General features: G+C 43.4%; 1 protein-coding gene across 1 annotated transcript in view; it reads right to left on the bottom strand.

The window, feature by feature from the left end:
* Positions 1–15,154, bottom strand: part of LOC140134731 (protein-arginine deiminase type-2-like) — a 32,540-nt gene extending 17,386 nt beyond the window's left edge. The window contains exons 1-4 of the mRNA XM_072155274.1: positions 14,980–15,154; positions 4,969–5,152; positions 1,824–1,896; positions 15–76 (exon numbers count right to left, since the gene is read on the bottom strand). Of these exons, the coding sequence (XP_072011375.1) occupies positions 15–76; positions 1,824–1,896; positions 4,969–5,152; positions 14,980–15,074 (414 nt within the window). The 5' untranslated portion in view covers positions 15,075–15,154. The remainder of the gene's footprint in view (positions 1–14; positions 77–1,823; positions 1,897–4,968; positions 5,153–14,979) is intronic.
* Positions 15,155–20,676: the final 5,522 nt, after the last annotated feature.

The raw sequence follows: 20,676 nt of genomic DNA, 5'->3' as shown, positions 1-20,676 counted from the left end.
GCAGTTCGGTTTACCTTATGTGGGTTGTTTGTTTCTACATTTCCATCGCGATCTGCATCGACATCCAAGGAAATATCTGACAAATGAACAGGACAGAGGTTAGAGAAAAGCAACACCAAAGAATATATATATGAACATAGTGGGGCAAATTTATTTACCTGGTCCTGTCGCGATCCCCAATTCGGACGGTCCGACGAAGATGAAGTCCAGCGCGATTCACGAAGCTCGTGCGCCCAAGTTCCTGCACTCGTCGCTTGCCCGCCGGAGTTCACCTTCTTCTTCCCGTTGCTTGTAAGTGCGTGTCTTGCGGCACAATTCAAAATGTTAAATCCTGCACGTAGTCCGAATCCAACGGCCCGCCCCCTGATTTGTATCACGTGCAAGCCGGCGCTGATGCGCCAAAATCCGATCGCGTGCACCAAAATCCCCTGTTAAATGCGGCGCAAACCGGAAATCGACGGGAAACCCGACGAAAATGCGCTCCGCGAACCCTTAGTAAATGAGCCCCATAGTGGTTATGTCCTGGGGCTAAACACTGTAGACTTAGGGTCTACAACTGTATATTCTCAGTAATTGGCCACAACCTTTGGAAATGCCCCAGTGTAGCGAACTTGCTCTGTAAAATTACCAACATTCTTCGGACAACCTTTTTTGGAAACTACCCTGAAGTCAAACGAAGGTTAAATTGGTATCTGACCAACTAAAAACTTTCTTCTATCTTAAACGACAGTCACAATAATTTTTGAACATTTGTCTCCATGGTGGAGCCATGCTCACTTGTCTCACAGCACGGCACCATTTCTATCCCTATAGGCTCACTTACCACTTTGCAGCCATATTATGGATTCATATTACCCTTTTGTAAAACTGGTCTATAAATGAGTCTTATATACATTCTATGATCTCATTCAGGATCCAGGATGTCTCATTATATAGTATATTGGGCCCTATGCGTCACCTGACAATGGAAGGAGCCGTGTAATCCACAGTATGTGCAACCTGAACTCATCCCAAATGTCGTACATCAAGTGATCGGCGCCATCGTGATCCGCGTCCTGATGTAATGCGCACATGTCTAGTCTTTCTTAGAAGGAGGATTTAAAAGAACACATAACGGGTGTCACATTTCCCCCCCATGTGCTCTCACATAACAGCAGGGGGTCTTGGCCACTCCTCACCCCAATAAAATAGGGTCAATGTTGCAAATTGGGCCAGTTGGCCGGACACTAGGGTTATAGGATGTAGTATGTATACAGTAAAATTTTATAGCGAACGGCGCCCTATCAGATCTTGTAGCCACAGACTGTAAATCAGTCTACAGCAGGTAGATTACAGGGATCTATAAATATATATGGTGCGTGACTATCCCTTTAAATCATCCTCTGCTGGTCTGGGGGTAAGATGGTGGTTTACATTCTGGTGATGTAAGAGGATTCCCACCTTGAGCTGGGATATTTTTGGGTCCTATGTGACAGTAATTTATAGTTGCCACATGTTTCCTGTGACCGGGTTCTACATAGACGACCCTCAGCTTCTGGTTATATGGGTGTGCAGGGGCCTCCTATTATTCTGCATTTCAGGTTTCTAGTTCCCTCCTTCACCTTCTCTTATTAACCCTTTAACTATGACTGGAGCTTTAACATAATCCAAGCAAAATTTTGGAAAAATTGCCAGTTTCATCCAGTAGCTATTATAAGGCTGTAGAGACTGGTAACCAAGAAAAGACCCATCACTTTTCTACTATTTTAAGAGTTCCCTTTTAATTCGATGGCAGCCAGTGATTGGACTGGGCTCTACAAGGTATTTGAAAGATCCAGACATACCTATCCCGGTCAGGTAGATTCCAGCTTTGTCCACAGGAGCATCTGACCCTTCCCCATAATAAGCAAAGGTTATCTAAAAGGGAAAAAAAAAAATCTAAAATGTAAAACCACAGCACTAGAAGGCAGCTAATCACCCATAATCATAAGTATGATTTGAGCGAGTCTTCAGGCAGATTGACACCCCTAGCTACTAGCCATGGCTGCGATTGGTCAGAGTGTCCCTCTGACCAATCACAGCAATGGCTAGTAGATAGGGACTTCATTTTGGGGCACCATTCCTGTGTGGGATGCACCTGAACCCCCGAACCTTAACTTAAAGGTATGCTCATCACTAATCATAAGGTCTATCTGTGTGCACATCTACTTCCATCAAAGCAGCAGAATAGTGAGTGCAGCTCTGGAGTATAATACAGGATGTAACTCAGGATCAGTACAGGATAAGTAATGTCATGTATGTACACAGTGACTGCACCAGTAGCAGAATAGTGAGTGCAGCTCTGGGGTATAATACAGGGTGTATCTCAGGATCAGTACAGGATAAGTAATGTCATGTATGTGCACAGGGACTTCACCAGCAGAATAGTGAGTGCAGCTCTGGGGTATAATCTGTTGATTATCCCCTGAGGAAGCCCATTTAACGGACGATACGCGTGGGGCATCCTTTTTCTCCTTTATCCCAAGCCATGATCTTTATAGAAATGTGACTATATATCTTTGTACCTTAATACAGGATGTAACTCGGGATCAGTACAGGATAAGTAATGTCATGTATGTACACAGTGACTGCACCAGCAGCAGAATAGTGAGTGCTGCTCTGGAGTATAATACAGGATGTAACTCAGGATCAGTACAGGATAAGTAATGTCATGTATGTACACAGTGACTGCACCAGCAGCAGAATAGTGAGTGCAGCTCTGGGGTATAATACATGATGTAACTCAGGATCAGTACAGGATAAGTAATGTCATGTATGTACACAGTGACTGCACCAGCAGCAGAATAGTGAGTGCAGCTCTGGAGTATAATACAGGATGTAACTCAGGATCAGTACAGGATAAGTAATGTCATGTATGTACACAGTGACTGCACCAGCAGCAGAATAGTGAGTGCAGCTCTGGAGTATAATACAGGATGTAACTCAGGATCAGTACAGGATAAGTAATGTCATGTATGTACACAGTGACTGCACCAGCAGCAGAATAGTGAGTGCAGCTCTGGAGTATAATACAGGATGTAACTCAGGATCAGTACAGGATAAGTAATGTCATGTATGTACAGTGACTGCACCAGCAGCAGAATAGTGAGTGCAGCTCTGGAGTATAATACAGGATGTAACTCAGGATCAGTACAGGATAAGTAATGTCATGCATGTACACAGTGACTGCACCAGCAGCAGAATAGTGACTGCAGCTCTGGAGTATAATACTGGATGTAACTCTGGATCAGTACAGGATAAGTAATGTCATGTATGTACACAGTGACTGCACCAGCAGCAGAATAGTGAGTGCAGCTCTGGAGTATAATACAGGATGTAACTCAGGATCAGTACAGGATAAGTAATGTCATGTATGTACACAGTGACTGCACCAGCAGCAGAATAGTGAGTGCAGCTCTGGAGTATAATACAGGATGTAACTCAGGATCAGTACAGGATAAGTAATGTCATGTATGTACACAGTGACTGCACCAGCAGCAGAATAGTGAGTGCAGCTCTGGAGTATAATACAGGATGTAACTCAGGATCAGTACAGGATAAGTAATGTCATGTATGTACAGTGACTGCACCAGCAGCAGAATAGTGAGTGCAGCTCTGGGGTATAATACAGGATGTATCTCAGGATCAGTACAGGATAAGTAATGTCATGTATGTACACAGTGACTGCACCAGCAGCAGAATAGTGACTGCAGCTCTGGAGTATAATACTGGATGTAACTCTGGATCAGTACTGGATAAGTAATGTCATGTATGTACACAGTGACTGCACCAGCAGAAAAGTGAGTGCAGCTCTGGAGTATAATACAGGATGTAACTCAGGATCAGTACAGGATAAGTAATGTCATGTGTGTACACAGTGACTGCACCAGCAGCAGAATAGTGAGTGCAGCTCTGGAGTATAATACAGGATGTAACTCAGGATCAGTACAGGATAAGTAATGTCATGTATGTACACAGTGACTGCACCAGCAGCAGAATAGTGAGTGCAGCTCTGGAGTATAATACAGGATGTAACTCAGGATCAGTACAGGATAAGTAATGTCATGTATGTACACAGTGACTGCACCAGCAGCAGAATAGTGAGTGCAGCTCTGGAGTATAATACAGGATGTAACTCAGGATCAGTACAGGATAAGTAATGTCATGTATGTACAGTGACTGCACCAGCAGCAGAATAGTGAGTGCAGCTCTGGGGTATAATACAGGGTGTATCTCAGGATCAGTACAGGATAAGTAATGTCATGTATGTACACAGTGACTGCACCAGCAGCAGAATAGTGACTGCAGCTCTGGAGTATAATACTGGATGTAACTCTGGATCAGTACTGGATAAGTAATGTCATGTATGTACACAGTGACTGCACCAGCAGCAGAATAGTGAGTGCAGCTCTGGAGTATAATACAGGATGTAACTCAGGATCAGTACAGGATAAGTAATGTCATGTATGTACACAGTGACTGCACCAGCAGCAGAATAGTGACTACAGCTCTGGAGTATAATACTGGATGTAACTCTGGATCAGTACTGGATAAGTAATGTCATGTATGTACACAGTGACTGCACCATCAGCAGAATAGTGAGTGCAGCTCTGGAGTATAATACAGGATGTAACTCAGGATCAGTACAGGATAAGTAATGTCATGTATGTACACAGTGACTGCACCATCAGCAGAATAGTGAGTGAAGCTCTGGAGTATAATACAGGGTGTAACTCAGGATCAGCACAGGATAAGTAATGTCATGTATGTACACAGTGACTGCACCAGCAGCAGAATAGTGAGTGCAGCTCTGGAGTATAATACTGGATGTAACTCCGGATCAGTACAGGATAAGTAATGTCTTGTAAGTACACAGGGACTACAACAGCAGCAGAAAAGTGAGTGCAAATCACTGTATGAATTTCTTTTCTTATATAGCATGCATTGTACCTTGCCATCATTGGTCTCAGTGCTTGGTTCTATCATCTGGTATTGCACCATTGTGCTCTTGTTGATTGGCCATAGTTTTACCCCATTAATGACTTTCTGTTGGGAGACGTCACTGTTCAGGACTTCAAGCTCTATATTGGAGGAGTGATGGATGCTGAACCACTTACATCCCACCGGAGACCCCCTGTATAGAGGAGAAAGAGAAGATTAGTATTAGGACATTTCTCCAGAGTCCTCCGAGACCTCCATCATGTCCCAAAATAATGACAATAACACACAGACAGGTGTACTCATCATATCTGAGTAACATCCAGAGTAAAGGAACAAATGCTAGTGAAGGCTTAAATTGTAGATTCCTAGAAGTTGTCTACACCAATCTTTTTCCAGCATATAGAAATGAGATGTACACAAATTATAGAGGAAATTGTGGAACATTCCTGTAAATGTCAGTTTCTTACAATATTTCTGGGATGTCTGGTGTGCCGCCCCTTTTCATGTCATACCACAAGATCTCCATAGGCTTCATATCATCGGAAATCACAGGCAATGGCCGATTATTATATGGGTGGCTGAACGGGTTCCCCCACCGCCCACCATCTTTATTATCTTCTTGAATGGAGGAAGAAGGCAGTGGACACATTTGTGTCTGGCTTTAGGTTTCAATAGGCCCCCGGGTGACAGTACCTCAGTGGGCCCCTTTGCAATGAACTCAGGTTAAAAATTCTGAAACTAAAATAGTCCCCTGTTCCCGAAAATATTCCTTAGTTTATCATCCCAAAGAGCCCCCTCATGCGTTATTTTATATTAAGCCCCCACATAGGCTGCTTGGGACTGAGATTGGGCCATGTGGGCCCCTCCCAGCACTTGCCCAGGTATGGTGCCGGCCCTGGCTGGGAAGTACCCATAGCCACAGGCTGTTACACAGCAATATATAAAGATTTGTCAGTAACCAGTGTATGTGTGCCATTATATCACGACCAATCTCATCTTCTGGATCGCAACACTTTTGTTGCCAAAGAATTATTGGAAAAATGATTAATGCAGAGGTTTACAATCATTTGTTACATTCATCTCGTGTCAGACCGCGTTATATATTTACATGTAATGCAGGTGATATTTCGTGTCTCGCCCCCTCTCCTCGGTTCCCTCCATCCAGCAGAACAGCTGCAAGTTCCAGGGTTTTGGAGAAAGCGATAAACCATATTTGCAGATTAACAGTGAGACGGGAGATTGACACATTCAGTTCACACGGCGGTGGTGTCCAGCACATAAAGCCCCGGCCCGGGCTAAATAAGGAGAGCCCTAATAATGTCATCTCGTAAATGTGTCAGTCACGGGTCGCCCCATCACATTCAGTTGGGATTGCGGGAATTGTCTTGGGTAACTGGATTCCAGCACGTTGCATGTGGCTATAAATTACTTTTCCTGGTTCCTGAATGGTAATCCACCTACTATGGATTGACTCAACCTACTCTTCTGTAATCAGCACCAGGACCGTGTCTAGCACCGGTGAATGGGGTGACCGCCAGGCACTTGGAGCAGGTGGGGGAAGCCTCAATCCTCCACCTGCTCCAAATGATACAAGAATCAATAGTGTGTACATCTATAAGATGCAGTGAGAGAAATAAGAGAATTTATTATTTTACTAAGGGGACACAGTAATTATCTATATTCATTATCTATCTGTACTGTATATATGCAAATTAGGGAGGCTCTGTAAATATGTCAAATCACTTGTCATACAGTATATTTGTATAAAGAGACCCTGGTTCTTGTGCTGTATTGCATTTTGTTCTGTATTTCAGTTTTGCACGTGATTCTGGTGCCATCTTGTGCTTGTTTCTGTATTTCTCTATAGCTCTCAGTTTTGGTGCTGTATTTCTGTATGGCGCTCCATTTTCGTGCTGCATTTATGCATTGGGCTCCGTTCTGGTGCTGTATTTCTGCATTGTGCTCTGTTCTGGTGCTGTAATTCAGCCTCACGCTCTGTTCTGGTGCTGTATTTTAGCATTCCACTCTGTTCTGGTGCTGCATGACCGCAATTAGCCCTGTTCTGGTGCTGCATTTCCGCATTTAGCTCTGTTCTAGTGCTGCATTTTCACCTTTTGCTCCATTGTGGTGCTGCATTTCCCTCCGTTCTGGTGCTGCATTTCCAGATACTGCTCCTTTCTGGTGCTGTATTTCTGTATTTCACTGTTCTTGTGCTGTATATCTGTATACAGTGAAATTAGCAAATCACCTATGTACAGGAGTGCACTCACCGCCGTTATGACATTTCTCTCCCGCATTCAGAATGCACTACAGACACATTCATGTGACACCTAAATCTTGCTGTAATCTATAAGTGGGCCTCAGTAACCTGTAAGTTCCACCTAGCAAGTTCTTAGATGTCTAGAAGGGACCGGGAAGGAATGCACACAGCCAGCGCGGTCGGCAGCGGAGGCTCAGATGACAAGTGGGAACAAGCTGTAATAAATGATCCGTAGAGGGGAGTTGGGCTGGACATGGAGAGGCTCGTAAATACTCCACTCACTAGCGCACACACGTATATTTATCCCTTTATTAAAGGGAGACTCCAGATAATATATAAATGTTACTTTTAAAATAATGATGGGTTTAAGTTCCACTGCGCCCCCACTGGTGACCAGAATACATGACATAAGGAAAACTATTCTTCAAACTAGCGCTACATGGCGATTTTGGTTTGCTATGGAGCCGTAGACGTCCTTAGAACAAGTAGTAAGTCAAGCTTTTCCCACTGGGAACATTGGGTAAAATAGGATTGACCGAGTTCTCATAGCGATCATGTCCACCACTATTGTAGTTGTAGAGAAGCAGTAATTGTCATGGTACAGGGTGCAGGGAGGTGACTGGTATAGAGCCAACATTGCAACGCCACATCGTAAACGCGTGTTTTGGAAAATGATCTTTATGAGCTGTAAGGGTCAGTACAGGGAAGGTGCTATGCAAACATCTCACTGGAGCCACTTCTCATCCATCACCAATCATCCACTTGTGACACCCAGACGCTGGTTTGGGAACTATGCTGAAGGTCTCCAGCCAATAAGAGAAGAAAATGAGGAGTCATCTATGTGGAGTGCGGTAAAACCAAGTATCTATTACAAGAAGGTTGTTACATCTCCAACTACTGCACTAATAACACTCGGACAATGAGGGATCTCCTACAAGAACTAGGAGATACCTTCTGAAGGTCTGATGGACATAAACAAAAGTTTCTTCTAAAGCAACATTTATCTCCTTTTGAATGTTGGCCAAAAGTCCTCAATGGTAACATGCTCTAGCCCAGTGGTCTTCAAATGGAGAAAATCTCACATGTTCCCACAGTTAAGCTGTAGTATTGAAATGATGGGACCTATGATGACCCGTCTCCGATCTTTGGGAGACAAACAAATGCCCATGTGTATGGTACATGGACAGTACCAGGCAAAGGTCTGGTCAAGAGAAACCACTCTGATAAAAGGATGGGTCATCAGAAATTACCAACATGTGCATCACTAGTGATCTGCGGCCATAAGTAGCAATAAGGTCAAGAAAGACCCCAAAACTATCCTGAAGAAAGTCCCAACATCATATTTCCCTAGATTTACTACATGTAAATATTTCCGCCCAATACAAGACGCCATCAATAAGAGAGTTCGAGCACAGTTGTTCAGTGGTCATCTTCGGATAGTTTTATAATGTTGCTCAACTAATAGTTACTTTCAGGCTTTCTTGGTCATCACCAATGGTCTACAGATTATAAAGGTGGCCACTTTAGTCAGAGGTGTTTCCAGGTTAGTGTAGTTCTTTTGACCTTCTTTATGAGCTTAGGTGAGAAGGAACCACCCTGAGGATCACTGGAAGAGAAGATGACCTAGGACTAATCCCTACCAAGAAGTACAGGAGTCCTTAAACAGCAGGACAGGACCCCTTGTTGAATTTTAATACCGCCCCCCTCCCTACTAAGGACCCCTGTGCCAATCCCAGAATCTCCTGTTCCTGGACCCTGTACTAGATAAACATTGATAAATTGCTGATCTGACCGCCATCCACCGCAGAGAACGCACTTAGCCATAAGCCCTAAATCCTTGGAAGGCTATTCCTATTGATGGCTCAGTGCTTCATATATCCCCACCCAGGTGCTGAGAGCCATCGCTCTACAGAGATTAGCCAGTCACAGCTGCTCCCCATCGGACATTTGCCAGGAGAGAGATCCTACTATGAAGGCAATATATTAACCACTCGCTGGACCAGGGGAAGACTCATCAGCAGAGAAACATGAGAAGCATAAGCCTTTTTGCAGACACTTTTTGGGGCACATTTACAGTGCATTGTCCGACTATCATGCACTCCGCTGCGATTCACTAAGATCGTGCGCCCGATATCCTGCATGTGTCACTTCCCCGCTCAGGTCCGACAGAGTTCACCTTCTTCTTCCTGGTGCATGTAAGTCTTGTCTTGCAACACAATTTGAAATTTAAATCCTGCGCTCAGTCACAATTGGTCGGATTGTCCGACGGCCCGCCCCATAATTTGTGTCGCATGAAAGCCAACGCAGCTGCGCCAAAAAATGATCGCGTGCGCAGACACTTGTTAAATACCTGTCCAAGCCATGCAATCCCCGAAAACGACAAACAGTCCGACGAAAGTGCAATCTGCAACCCCCTTCTCTCCATGTGCTGTGCTGCTGGACTCTATCTACTGCTCCCTGTTGTCAGCCAAGTCAGTCACATGAAACCATGAATCCTAGGTAATACCTTAGGAAACAAAGTTACAAAAGTATAACATGCTGTAGGACCCCTTCTCATCCCAATCCTTATTTTGCTTTAAGATGTTAGTGAAATTGGTATATTGCCAGTTGAAAGGGTTAATTCACACAACAAAATTTATAAAAAAAATTGATGGTTCCCTTTAGATGTGACCGATCTGTCCAGATCTCTCCAGATTTTCATGGATCACCCATAAATATGAGGAACAGTGAAACACAGAAGGAAATTTGCAATAAAAAACATCTATTTTCACGGCAGAATTGCCCGAATTTATGTTGATCTTCTATGTGATCAATACTGGGGCCGATGTATTAACACTGGCACTCTGTGCACCATCATTATTTTGGCACGAGATGCAGCAGATTTATTAAGAACCTCTGAGCACCAGAATTGAAATGCAAAATGACAAAAAGTTGCAATTGTTTGTAACAGATACAACGTATCAGCCCAAATTCCTTGGCACTTTTATGTCTCTCTTATGATTTCATCTCATATACTTCCTGACTTTGTCCCACATGACATCACCCTGGAGTCCAGGACAGGAGAGACATTAATTATAATGTCTTCATATAATATTCTCTGTAATGTTACATTGTAACAATCATAATGTCAGGATTTTAGTCTCTGTATATCCACCACAATATTCATATGAACGTATTTTAAAGCAGAGAAATGCAGCAGATTTTTATGAATTGCTTAAGACTTTAATGATCAATCAGAATCTAAAAATGCAGCACACGCCATAAGGAAATTGACATGAAACGCTGATTATAAAATCCATTTTGTCTCTATATTTTGCTGTAGATTACAAATGGAATCCTTCTCCTTAAAGGAGATCTTCCACCAGGATGAAGTATTGTAAACCAAGCACACTGACATACTGGTGTGTGCCCCCCCTAGTAGGATCTGCTCTTCTTTTATCTTACTATGCCCCGATTTAAAAAAAAAAAAAGCTTTAAAAATTGCAAATGAGCCTTAGGGGCTCCAGGCTCCATTAACACCTATGGAGCCTGGAGCTCCTTAGGCTTATATACATAATTTGAAAAACCTTTTTTGTAAAAAACAGGGAATAAGGAGGTAAAAGAAGAGCACATCCTGCCAGGGTGAAAACACCAGTATGTCACTGTGCTTGGTTTGCAATCCTTCATCCTGGTGGAAGATTTCTGTATCTATCCCAAAATATAGATGCAGAACATGACACAGATCTCTCTGCACTCAGGTTAATTTCATGCGCAAATTTAACAATTGTAAACATCAAAATCTGAAATCTACTAATGGATTTTGGATATCAGTTGGATGGAGAAGGAAATCCACAACCACAGCAGAATATTGACATGTTGCAGTTAAAATCTCATAGACTTGAATGGTGCAGTATAGCACAGCCAATTTTCCAAAATCATTTCATTTAGGTGGCAATGCACCCGCCCTTTATGTAGGATGATGTTGATATAAATCTATTACAGGGAGATGGATCCTGAGGTTTCCTGGGGGATATGACGCAACATCCGTATAGTGATCGGTCACTGATGCTGCAACCTTCTGCAGAAGTTTCATCACCGATTTGCAACCATGAGATACAGAGGGGGTGACAGATGATCCCCCGCGGACGGGGGGGTGGGGGGGGGGTGGAGTCATCAGGTCATGTTCAGGGAGGGTTAGGAGATCTGTCAAAGTCTGCCACAGTGACTTATGTATTCCTGCATGACTGCCATTCCGTAGCCAGGAAAAGCTGAGTGTTAGTACCTTGAAGGGAACCTGTCACCACATTTTCACAAATTCAGCTAGTGATAGGTTCACCTAGAGCCCTATTAACTAACGGACACCCTTATTTTAGCTTAATATGGTTTCCCTTAAATCTCCATCTACTTTATCTTACATTACCTGGCATCAGAGGGGCTTGTCCTGCTTGGCCAGCCCCTCCCATCTACTCCTCCCCATGTCTCTTCTCAGCATGTCATGTGACCAGGGTGACATCCTGTTACATCTGCAATGTCTACCCCATGTATGTATCTGATCACATGAAATCACAGCAGCCTCCATGGAGGATGGGAAGAAATAGAGTAGAGAAGTCCATAGAGGCTGCTGTGGTATCATGTGATCAGATAGATACATGGGGTAGACGCTGCAGTAGTAACAGGACCTTGGATGACACCACCCTGTCACATGACTTTTAAGTGCCCAATTATGTAACAGAGCCCTCTCTCAATGTTCCATGCAGCAGCCTGTCCCAGCAGCGAGACCTGTCAATCAAGAACAAGGAGGCAGGGCAATGCAGTAACCACTGAATATGCAGGGCCTCATTGGACTTGCTTAGTATCATTGGACTCAATTTTAATGGTCTGGAACAGACAGAACAATGAACAATGACTTATTTACTAAACAGCTGCTGAACCTGTGCCCAGCACCAGGATATAGGGAGCCGGAGTATAATAACATATAACGTCACAATAACCACCCCACATTGTGGCTCCTTATACCTGTTACCAATAGCCACCACCAGAAAAATGCTGCATTATAGGATTTAGTTAACCCCTCAGTGTCAGCTTGCCTTCCCATTTTCCACCATATCTTGGGTAACAGGGTAATAATGGCCCAGATTTATGTCACATATTGTAATGCCGAGGGGCGACCTGATGGACTTTAGTCACTGGTTCTCTTATAAATTTCTGCAAATGGCCCCAACTCCCGAGTCCTGACACCATGTTGCTGGAGATGTCACACAATTACATAAATAGGAAGGACGAGCACACCAGAGGCATACAGCGTTTAGTAACAGTTCTGTGGTGCTGCGTCACTGCCGGATCCGATGGACCGGAATGACTATTAGTAAAAGTGGCAGGTGCCATGTCACATAGGACCCACTGCTGCGTCACTCCGGCTCTTCCAGGATCAGTGACCATATTATCACATATACGCAGCATCACGTCTTATTATAAAGGTGAAGCAGAGCTCAACTTGTCTAATGTTACACAATAGATAACACAGTGATATCTCTGAGTACAGATCATGTAGTAGATGTGTCCTGCAGTCCTATGTAACACCACAGATAACACAGTGATATCTCTGAGTACAGATCATATAGTAGATGTGTCCTGCAGTCCTATGTAACAGTGCAGGTAACACAGTGATATCTCTCTGAGTACAGATCATGTAGTAGATGTGTCCTGCAGTCCTATGTAACACCACAGATAACACAGTGATATCTCTGAGTACAGATCATGTAGTAGATGTGACCTGCAGTCCTATGTAACAGTGCAGGTAACACAGTGATATCTCTCTGAGTACAGATCATGTAGTAGATGTGTCCTGCAGTCCTATGTAACACCACATATAACACAGTGATATCTCTGAGTACAGATCATATAGTAGATGTGTCCTGCAGTCCTATGTAACAGCACAGAGAACACAGTGATATCTCTGAGTACAGATCATATAGTAGATGTGTCCTGCAGTCCTATGTAACACCACAGATAACACAGTGATATCTCTGAGTACCGTTCATATAGTAGATGTGTCCTGCAGTCCTATGTAACACCACAGATAACACAGTGATATCTCTGAGTACAGATCATATAGTAGATGTGTCCTGCAGTCCTATGTAACACCACAGATAACACAGTGATATCTCTGAGTACAGATCATATAGTAGATGTGTCCTGCAGTCCTATGTAACAGCACAGATAACACTATGATAACTGTCTGGGTACAGATCATGTAGTAGATGTGACGTGCAGTCCTATGTAACACCACCTATAACACAGTGATATCTCTCTGAGTACAGATCATGTAGTAGATGTGTCCTGCAGTCCCATGTAACACCACAGATAACACAGTGATATCTCTGAGTACAGATCATGTAGTAGATGTGTCCTGCAGTCCTATGTAACACCACAGATAACACAGTGATATCTCTGAGTACAGATCATGTAGTAGATGTATCCTGCAGTCCTATGTAACACCACAGATAACACAGTGATATCTCTGAGTACAGATCATGTAGTAGATGTATCCTGCAGTCCTATGTAACACCACAGATAACACAGTGATATCTCTGAGTACAGATCATGTAGTAGATGTGTCCTGCAGTCCTATGTAACACCACATATAACACAGTGATATCTCTGAGTACAGATCATGTAGTAGTTGTGTCCTGCAGTCCTATGTAACACCACAGATAACACAGTGATATCTCTGAGTACAGATCATGTAGTAGATGTGTCCTGCAGTCCTATGTAACACCACAGATAACAGTGATATCTCTCTGGGTACAGATCATGTAGTAGATGTGTCCTGCAGTCCTATGTAACACCACAGATAACACAGTGATATCTCTGAGTACAGATCATGTAGTAGATGAGACCTGCAGTCCTATGTAACACCACAGATAACACAGTGATAGCTCTGAGTACAGGCCATGTAGAAGATGAGACCTGCAGTCCTATGTAACACTACAGGTAACACAGTGATATCTCTGAGTACAGATCATGTAGAAGATGTGCCCTGCAGTCCTATGTAACAGTGCAGGTAACACAGTGATATCTCTCTGAGTACAGATCATGTAGTAGATGTGTCCTGCAGTCCTATGTAACACCACATATAACACAGTGATATCTCTGAGTACAGATCATGTAGTAGATGTGTCCTGCAGTCCTATGTAACAGCACAGAGAACACAGTGATATCTCTGAGTACAGATCATGTAGCAGATGGGACTTGCAGTCCTATGTAACACCACAGATAACACAGTGATATCTCTCTGAGTACAGATCATGTAGAAGATGTGTCCTGCAGTCCCATGTAACACTACAGATAACAGTGATATCTCTCTGGGTACAGATCATGTAGTAGATGTGTCCTGCAGTCCTATGTAACACCACAGATAACACAGTGATATCTCTCTGGGTACAGATCATGCAGTAGATGTGACCTGCAGTCCTATGTAACACTACAGATAACAGTGATATCTCTCTGGGTACAGATCATGTAGTAGATGTGTCCTGCAGTCCTATGTAACACCACAGATAACACAGTGATATCTCTCTGGGTACAGATCATGCAGTAGATGTGACCTGCAGTCCTATGTAACACCACAGATAATACAGTGATATCTCTATGAGTACAGATCATGTTTAAGATATGTCCTGCAGTCCTATGTAACACAGTGATAGGGAGACGCATGATGTGGGTGCAGGTATTGGGGTGCACAGTAGATGAGGGGTTGCACACATCAGGCAGACACTCACCCATTGACATTAGTGGAGAGGCTGGTGCCCAGCACACACACGGCCTGCACCCTCTGCCCGCGCTCCAGGCGCAGTGTCCGCTTCTGTCCCCGCATCCTGTCCGCTCCGCACCTGCAGCAGGTGACAAGTCCCGGCCGCTGCTCTAGTCATCCCCAGCCCAGCCCGGAGCCACGCCCCCCCGACACCACTGGCCAAGACCAGTGTCAGTCATAACCAAGGGGCGGGGCCAGGATCAGGAGGGGGGACCCTGCACCCTAATCCCTGCAGATAAGTATAGAAACTCCCATTAAGGAGAAAACTGAGCCTGGAGCAATGAGGAGCCTGCAGCCCCCAAGAACAATACATCACACCATGACAATGCAGTATAGTGTATCATGGATGTAATAATCCATCATATAATGCACCATAGATTTATTAATCCATCATATAATACATCATGGATGTAATAATACACCATATAATACACCATGGATGTAATAATCCATCATATAATGCACCATGGATGTAATAATCCATCATATAATGCACCATGGATGTAATAATCCATCATATAATGCACCATGGATGTAATAATACATCATATAATACACCATGGATGTAATAATACATCATATAATACACCATGGATGTAATAATACATCAAAAATACACCATGGATGTAATAATCCATCATATAATGCACCAAAGATGTAATAATACATCATCTAATACACCATGGATGTAATAATCCATCATATAATGCACCATAGATGTAATAATACATCATCTAGTACACCATGGATGTAATAATACATCATCTAGTACACCATGGATGTAATAATACATCATATAATGCACCATAGATTTAATAATACATAATCTAATACACCATGGATGTAATAATAAATCATATAATGCACCATAGATGTAATAATACATCATCTAGTACACCATGGATGTAATAATCCATCATATAATGCACCATAGATGTAATAATCCATCATATAATACACCATGGATGTAATAATCCATCACATAATCTACTATGTATTCACCCCTCATATGGTATAATCCGCTCTGACTGTAATACCTCAGCATATAATACACCCGGCATGTAATAAACCATCTGTAATACTGACATTGTACATCACAGATAGATAATAGTTGTGCAGTGACTTTTACTTAGTATTTGGATTACAAGCCCCATCATGCTTTGCTTTGCAGGTTGTGCTGCCTCATCCCTCTTGTCGGTGATAATACAGCTGTCAGTATGATGTGATATCAGTATATTATGGTACAGGGAGGGTGATCCATCTCTCCATTCTGTAACTCCAGTCTGATGCCCAGGATGTTATACATTAGTTCTTCTACATCTTCACGAATGCAACGCAGCAGAATAAACGGTGCACTGGGAGCATAGGCAGATTACACAGACCCTGACGTTTATTCCACATAATATAATATACATCTTCCTTAAAAATCTGCGTTGTGTCGTTTCTTTGTTACTCCGCCTGAAAATGTCAGAACTGTGGATGCTGCTCTGGATGGGACTGGAGTAGAAGACATGATGGACTTAGAAGCGCCATTGTCCAGGCTGGTGCACTGCTGGGTGTAGTGTGGGCATCAGGAATGCATTGGAATCTGCTGATAATGGCACTTTTGTTAATGTCCAGTCTCGTGTGTTTGCAGGATGTTTTGGGTTTAGTCATGCAGATTTCATGGGATCAGTCACATGCCGGACTGCTCTGTCCTATCAGTACCATATAGTGCAGGGTATGTGCAGTGTGATGTCATGATATACTTTGTCACAGCATGTGATCTAGTAGTAAAACCTATGTGATGTCATCATGACATCATATGCACATATAAGGCGAGATTTATCATTAGTCCTATGTGGCTTCTTGGCGTATAATTGTTGCAACACCACATTTATCAACTGAGAATTTTCAAAAGAACGCAAATGTAATCGCAAAACTACACCACATGGTATATGTGGGTCCATTGCTACTACAGGGGGAAATTTTTTCTCAATTTTATGTTTGAGGTATCTGAGAATTTCCTGCGCAAAAACATTGCAAAAAGGCAGAAATTGAGCAGATGTCGAACATACGTGTGACTGGTGCAGTCTATGGGCATAGAGCACACACATAGGATGTTATACTCACATAGGAAGACATGTAACACTGCACATACACCGCACTATAAATCCGACTGGTGGAAACCTGCCAGTCTAACACATAGGGGCGCATTTACTAGGGGTCCGAATGCCGCATTTTCATTGGGTTTCGTGATTTTTTTCCGTCTTGTGCTTAATTGGCTTTTGGTGCACGTGATCGGATTGTGGCGCATCGGCGCCGGCTTGCATGTGACACAAATCGGGGGGCGTGGACGTCGGTCCACCCAACTGATTCAGACAATTTAAAAAGCAAATTGTGTCACAAGATCACCACTCACATGCACCGGGAAGAAAAAGGTGAACTCCGGCGGACCTCGGTGCAGCAGCAACACCTGCAGGAAATTGGACACACACAATCTTAGTGAATCGCGGAAGACCCGAAACCTCGTCGGACAACGCAAGGCGACGATCGCGACGGGACGGGTAAGTAGATGTGCCCCATAGACAACTGCTCAAAATCCTGCCTAATGATAAATTTCCCCCATAGTGTCTTATATACATTGATCTCACCTTTTACACCACAATGTTACCATATGCACCGCACTACATGTGGCATGAAGTTATTATACATTGTGATCTCACCATAAACAGTGTGACCTCATCACATAAAGTATGATGTCATTCTATGAAGAACAGCACATGATAAGCTTCAAGGACTCGCTGCCGTGTGAGGAGAGGGGGTCATGGGGTTAAAAATCCTAAATAAATACTAGGATGTACCCAGTGTTGATCCCCAATCGCTGAGTCCTACTAGAGAACAAGCAGAGCTCAGTCTGGTGGCTCCAGGCAGCGACGTCCCCAGCAGATGAGAGCGTTGGTGTCTCCAGGGGCGGCTGTAATCATAACGCATCAACACAAAACAATGAGGGAAATTAATTTGTAGTAAAGTCTAATCTACAACACATAAAAAAATATAGACAACTACAGGGTAATTTTATGGGGGCTTAGGTTTCACCTTGAAAATTACAGACAATGTTAGGTATCGACCCTGGACATCTGTGTAATCTTTGCGTTTATTGCAAGTAAAAGCAGGGCTGTGAAATATGGATTTATATTCCAGGATTGTACCTGGGTTGTGTCCTCTCACTGCTGTGCAGAGAATAGGGAAAGTGTGGCAGTTAAATGCAGAGAGCACAGGGCATAGCAGTGTGAGGACACCCCTCCCCAATGTGCAACATGCCCACAATAGTGTGTGGGGCAATAATAGTCCAAGAGGTAAGATTTTCTGCATGTCACAGTATCCTTTTCGTGGCATTGGGCTCTCTCCACAACCATTGAGGCTGACAGGGACAAAGCAAGATGGGGGTTTGCACGGTGCAATGTAACTCCTGGCTATTAGTCTGATCTAGATGGCTTCCATAGGCTGTTGGCAGTAAGACTATCCATTGAACACTCTCATTCAGCCTTGTAGGGGCAGTCTGCAGGCTGGGCTTCCTACTCGGCTTTGCTTTGTACTAATCTATCCTCTAGACTTGGACAAGAAGAAGACTGACCCCAGAACCATGGCAGATCCCCTTTTATAAACTATTGCATTCTCTCTAGAAAGTTCTGGGTCACCAGCCAATAAATTGGCCTGCCTGATGTTACACCTTAGCCCTCTTTCGTATAGGGCTTTGATAGAAAATATGGATTTTCCCAGAGATACAGGCAGCAGTAGAAAAAACAGCAAAAGTATGATTTCTCAGATCTTCAGGGCCGCTGGCTGTATATGTGTGGTTCCTGTACAACTGAAACACTGTAGAATTTTTATGATGAATTTTGATGCATAGAAAAGAAATTCAGAGAACCTTCACATAAATTATCCTGCACTGGAGGTTTTGTATCTGCATCATATTAATTGTATGCTGCAGATTTTTTTTTTGTGAAAATGCCAACCTTTGCTGCAGAAATTCCTGTTTGAATATTCACAAATACTTTGATATATGTAGCAGTACTATCATAATTCAGATTATATGCAGTCTTCTTCCAATGGCAGCCAATGGGATTGTGGCTGGAGCATGAGACATGAGCATGAGACGACAGTGGACTAATACACCAGGCGTGAAGGATTTGGCAGTTGCTGACTTTTCGGCTTTGTTCACACCTGTGTTGGTAATTGGATGGTCCCCATCATAGACAATGAAGTATGTCATCCAACGTTCATGTCCAGCAACAGATCTGAGGCTTTGTTTAATGGAAGGAAACAATGGGAAAAAACCTGGCAGGTCACTACTGAGCTCACTACTGTATATGTATGTTTAGAGGCGTAGTCATGCAGGTGACACATCCCTTCTTATTGTATGCATTTTATGTCCGCAGCTGGGATTATTATTTGGATAAATTATTTCAGGAATGAGAGTGCCTAAGAATCTATAACGTGGCACAGGGTACAAGGTCTAGGCTTTTACGGATCACATATCTGGGGTGTGTAATCTGCTATATGATGGCTATTATCCTCCATACATGAGAATATGTGATGTGCATCTGATATAATTACACATACGCTCTGGAATTGGGTGCACACCTGCTGGCTTGATTTGGGGGCTTTATTCTGTTCCCGGGGGTATGACCTCAGATCTATTTACTACAAGTCATGGCAGGAATAGTAAGGACAGCCATACTGGTTGTCACCCAGCTTTCCCAGGTGACCTGATATTGATAATATGGTTACTTTGAGGGGTTATTCATATACATGATATTAGCATCTTGACCATTCATCATCCATAAATAAAACTGTAGGCAGCAGGTGGTGGATGGGACTTTCTGCACTCCCAGGGGGGGGGTGTAAGATTTTAATATCGGTCACCTTTGGGTCCCTTGTGTCTAATCTAATGTATCTGATGAGTGATAGGCTCTCGGGTCTCCACGACCTTGTGCTATCACAGAGGACAAATGGTCCCCTCGACCTAGCGAATGATCATAATTTCTGCACCATTCCTTCAAAGTAACCAGACGATGCAGCAGAATGATAGGGGCAGTAGTACTAATAGGGTCTGTGAGACAGTACATGACAAATACAGAGGATCACACATGTCTGGCTAAGATATGAGCTCAATATACAGTATCACACATAGTAAGTAGAGTCAGCATTACAGAAGATATACACTCACCGGCCACTTTATTAGGTACACCATGCTAGTAACGGGTTGGACCCCCTTTTGCCTTCAGAACTGCCTCAATTCTTTGTGGCATAGATTCAACAAGGTGCTGGAAGCTCCTCAGAGATTTTGGTCCATATTGACATGATGGCATCACACAGTTGCCGCAGATTTGTCGGCTGCACATCCATGATGCGAATCTCCCGTTCCACCACATCCCAAAGATGCTCTATTGGATTGAGATCTGGTGACTGGGGAGGCCATTTGAGTCCAGTGACCTCATTGTCATGTTCAAGAAATCAGTCTAAGATGATTCCAGCTTTATGACATGGCGCATTATCCTGCTGAAAGTAGCCATCAGATGTTGGGTACATTGTGCTCATAAAGGGATGGACATGGTCAGCAACAATACTCAGGTAGGCTGTGCTGTTGCAACGATGCTCAATTGGCACCAAGGGGCCCAAA

The sequence above is a fragment of the Engystomops pustulosus genome, chromosome 6, assembly GCF_040894005.1.
Source record: "Engystomops pustulosus chromosome 6, aEngPut4.maternal, whole genome shotgun sequence".
Taxonomy (NCBI): domain Eukaryota; kingdom Metazoa; phylum Chordata; class Amphibia; order Anura; family Leptodactylidae; genus Engystomops; species Engystomops pustulosus.
The sequence above is the reverse complement of the archived record's forward strand: the minus strand, read 5'-3'. Positions and strand labels throughout refer to the sequence as shown.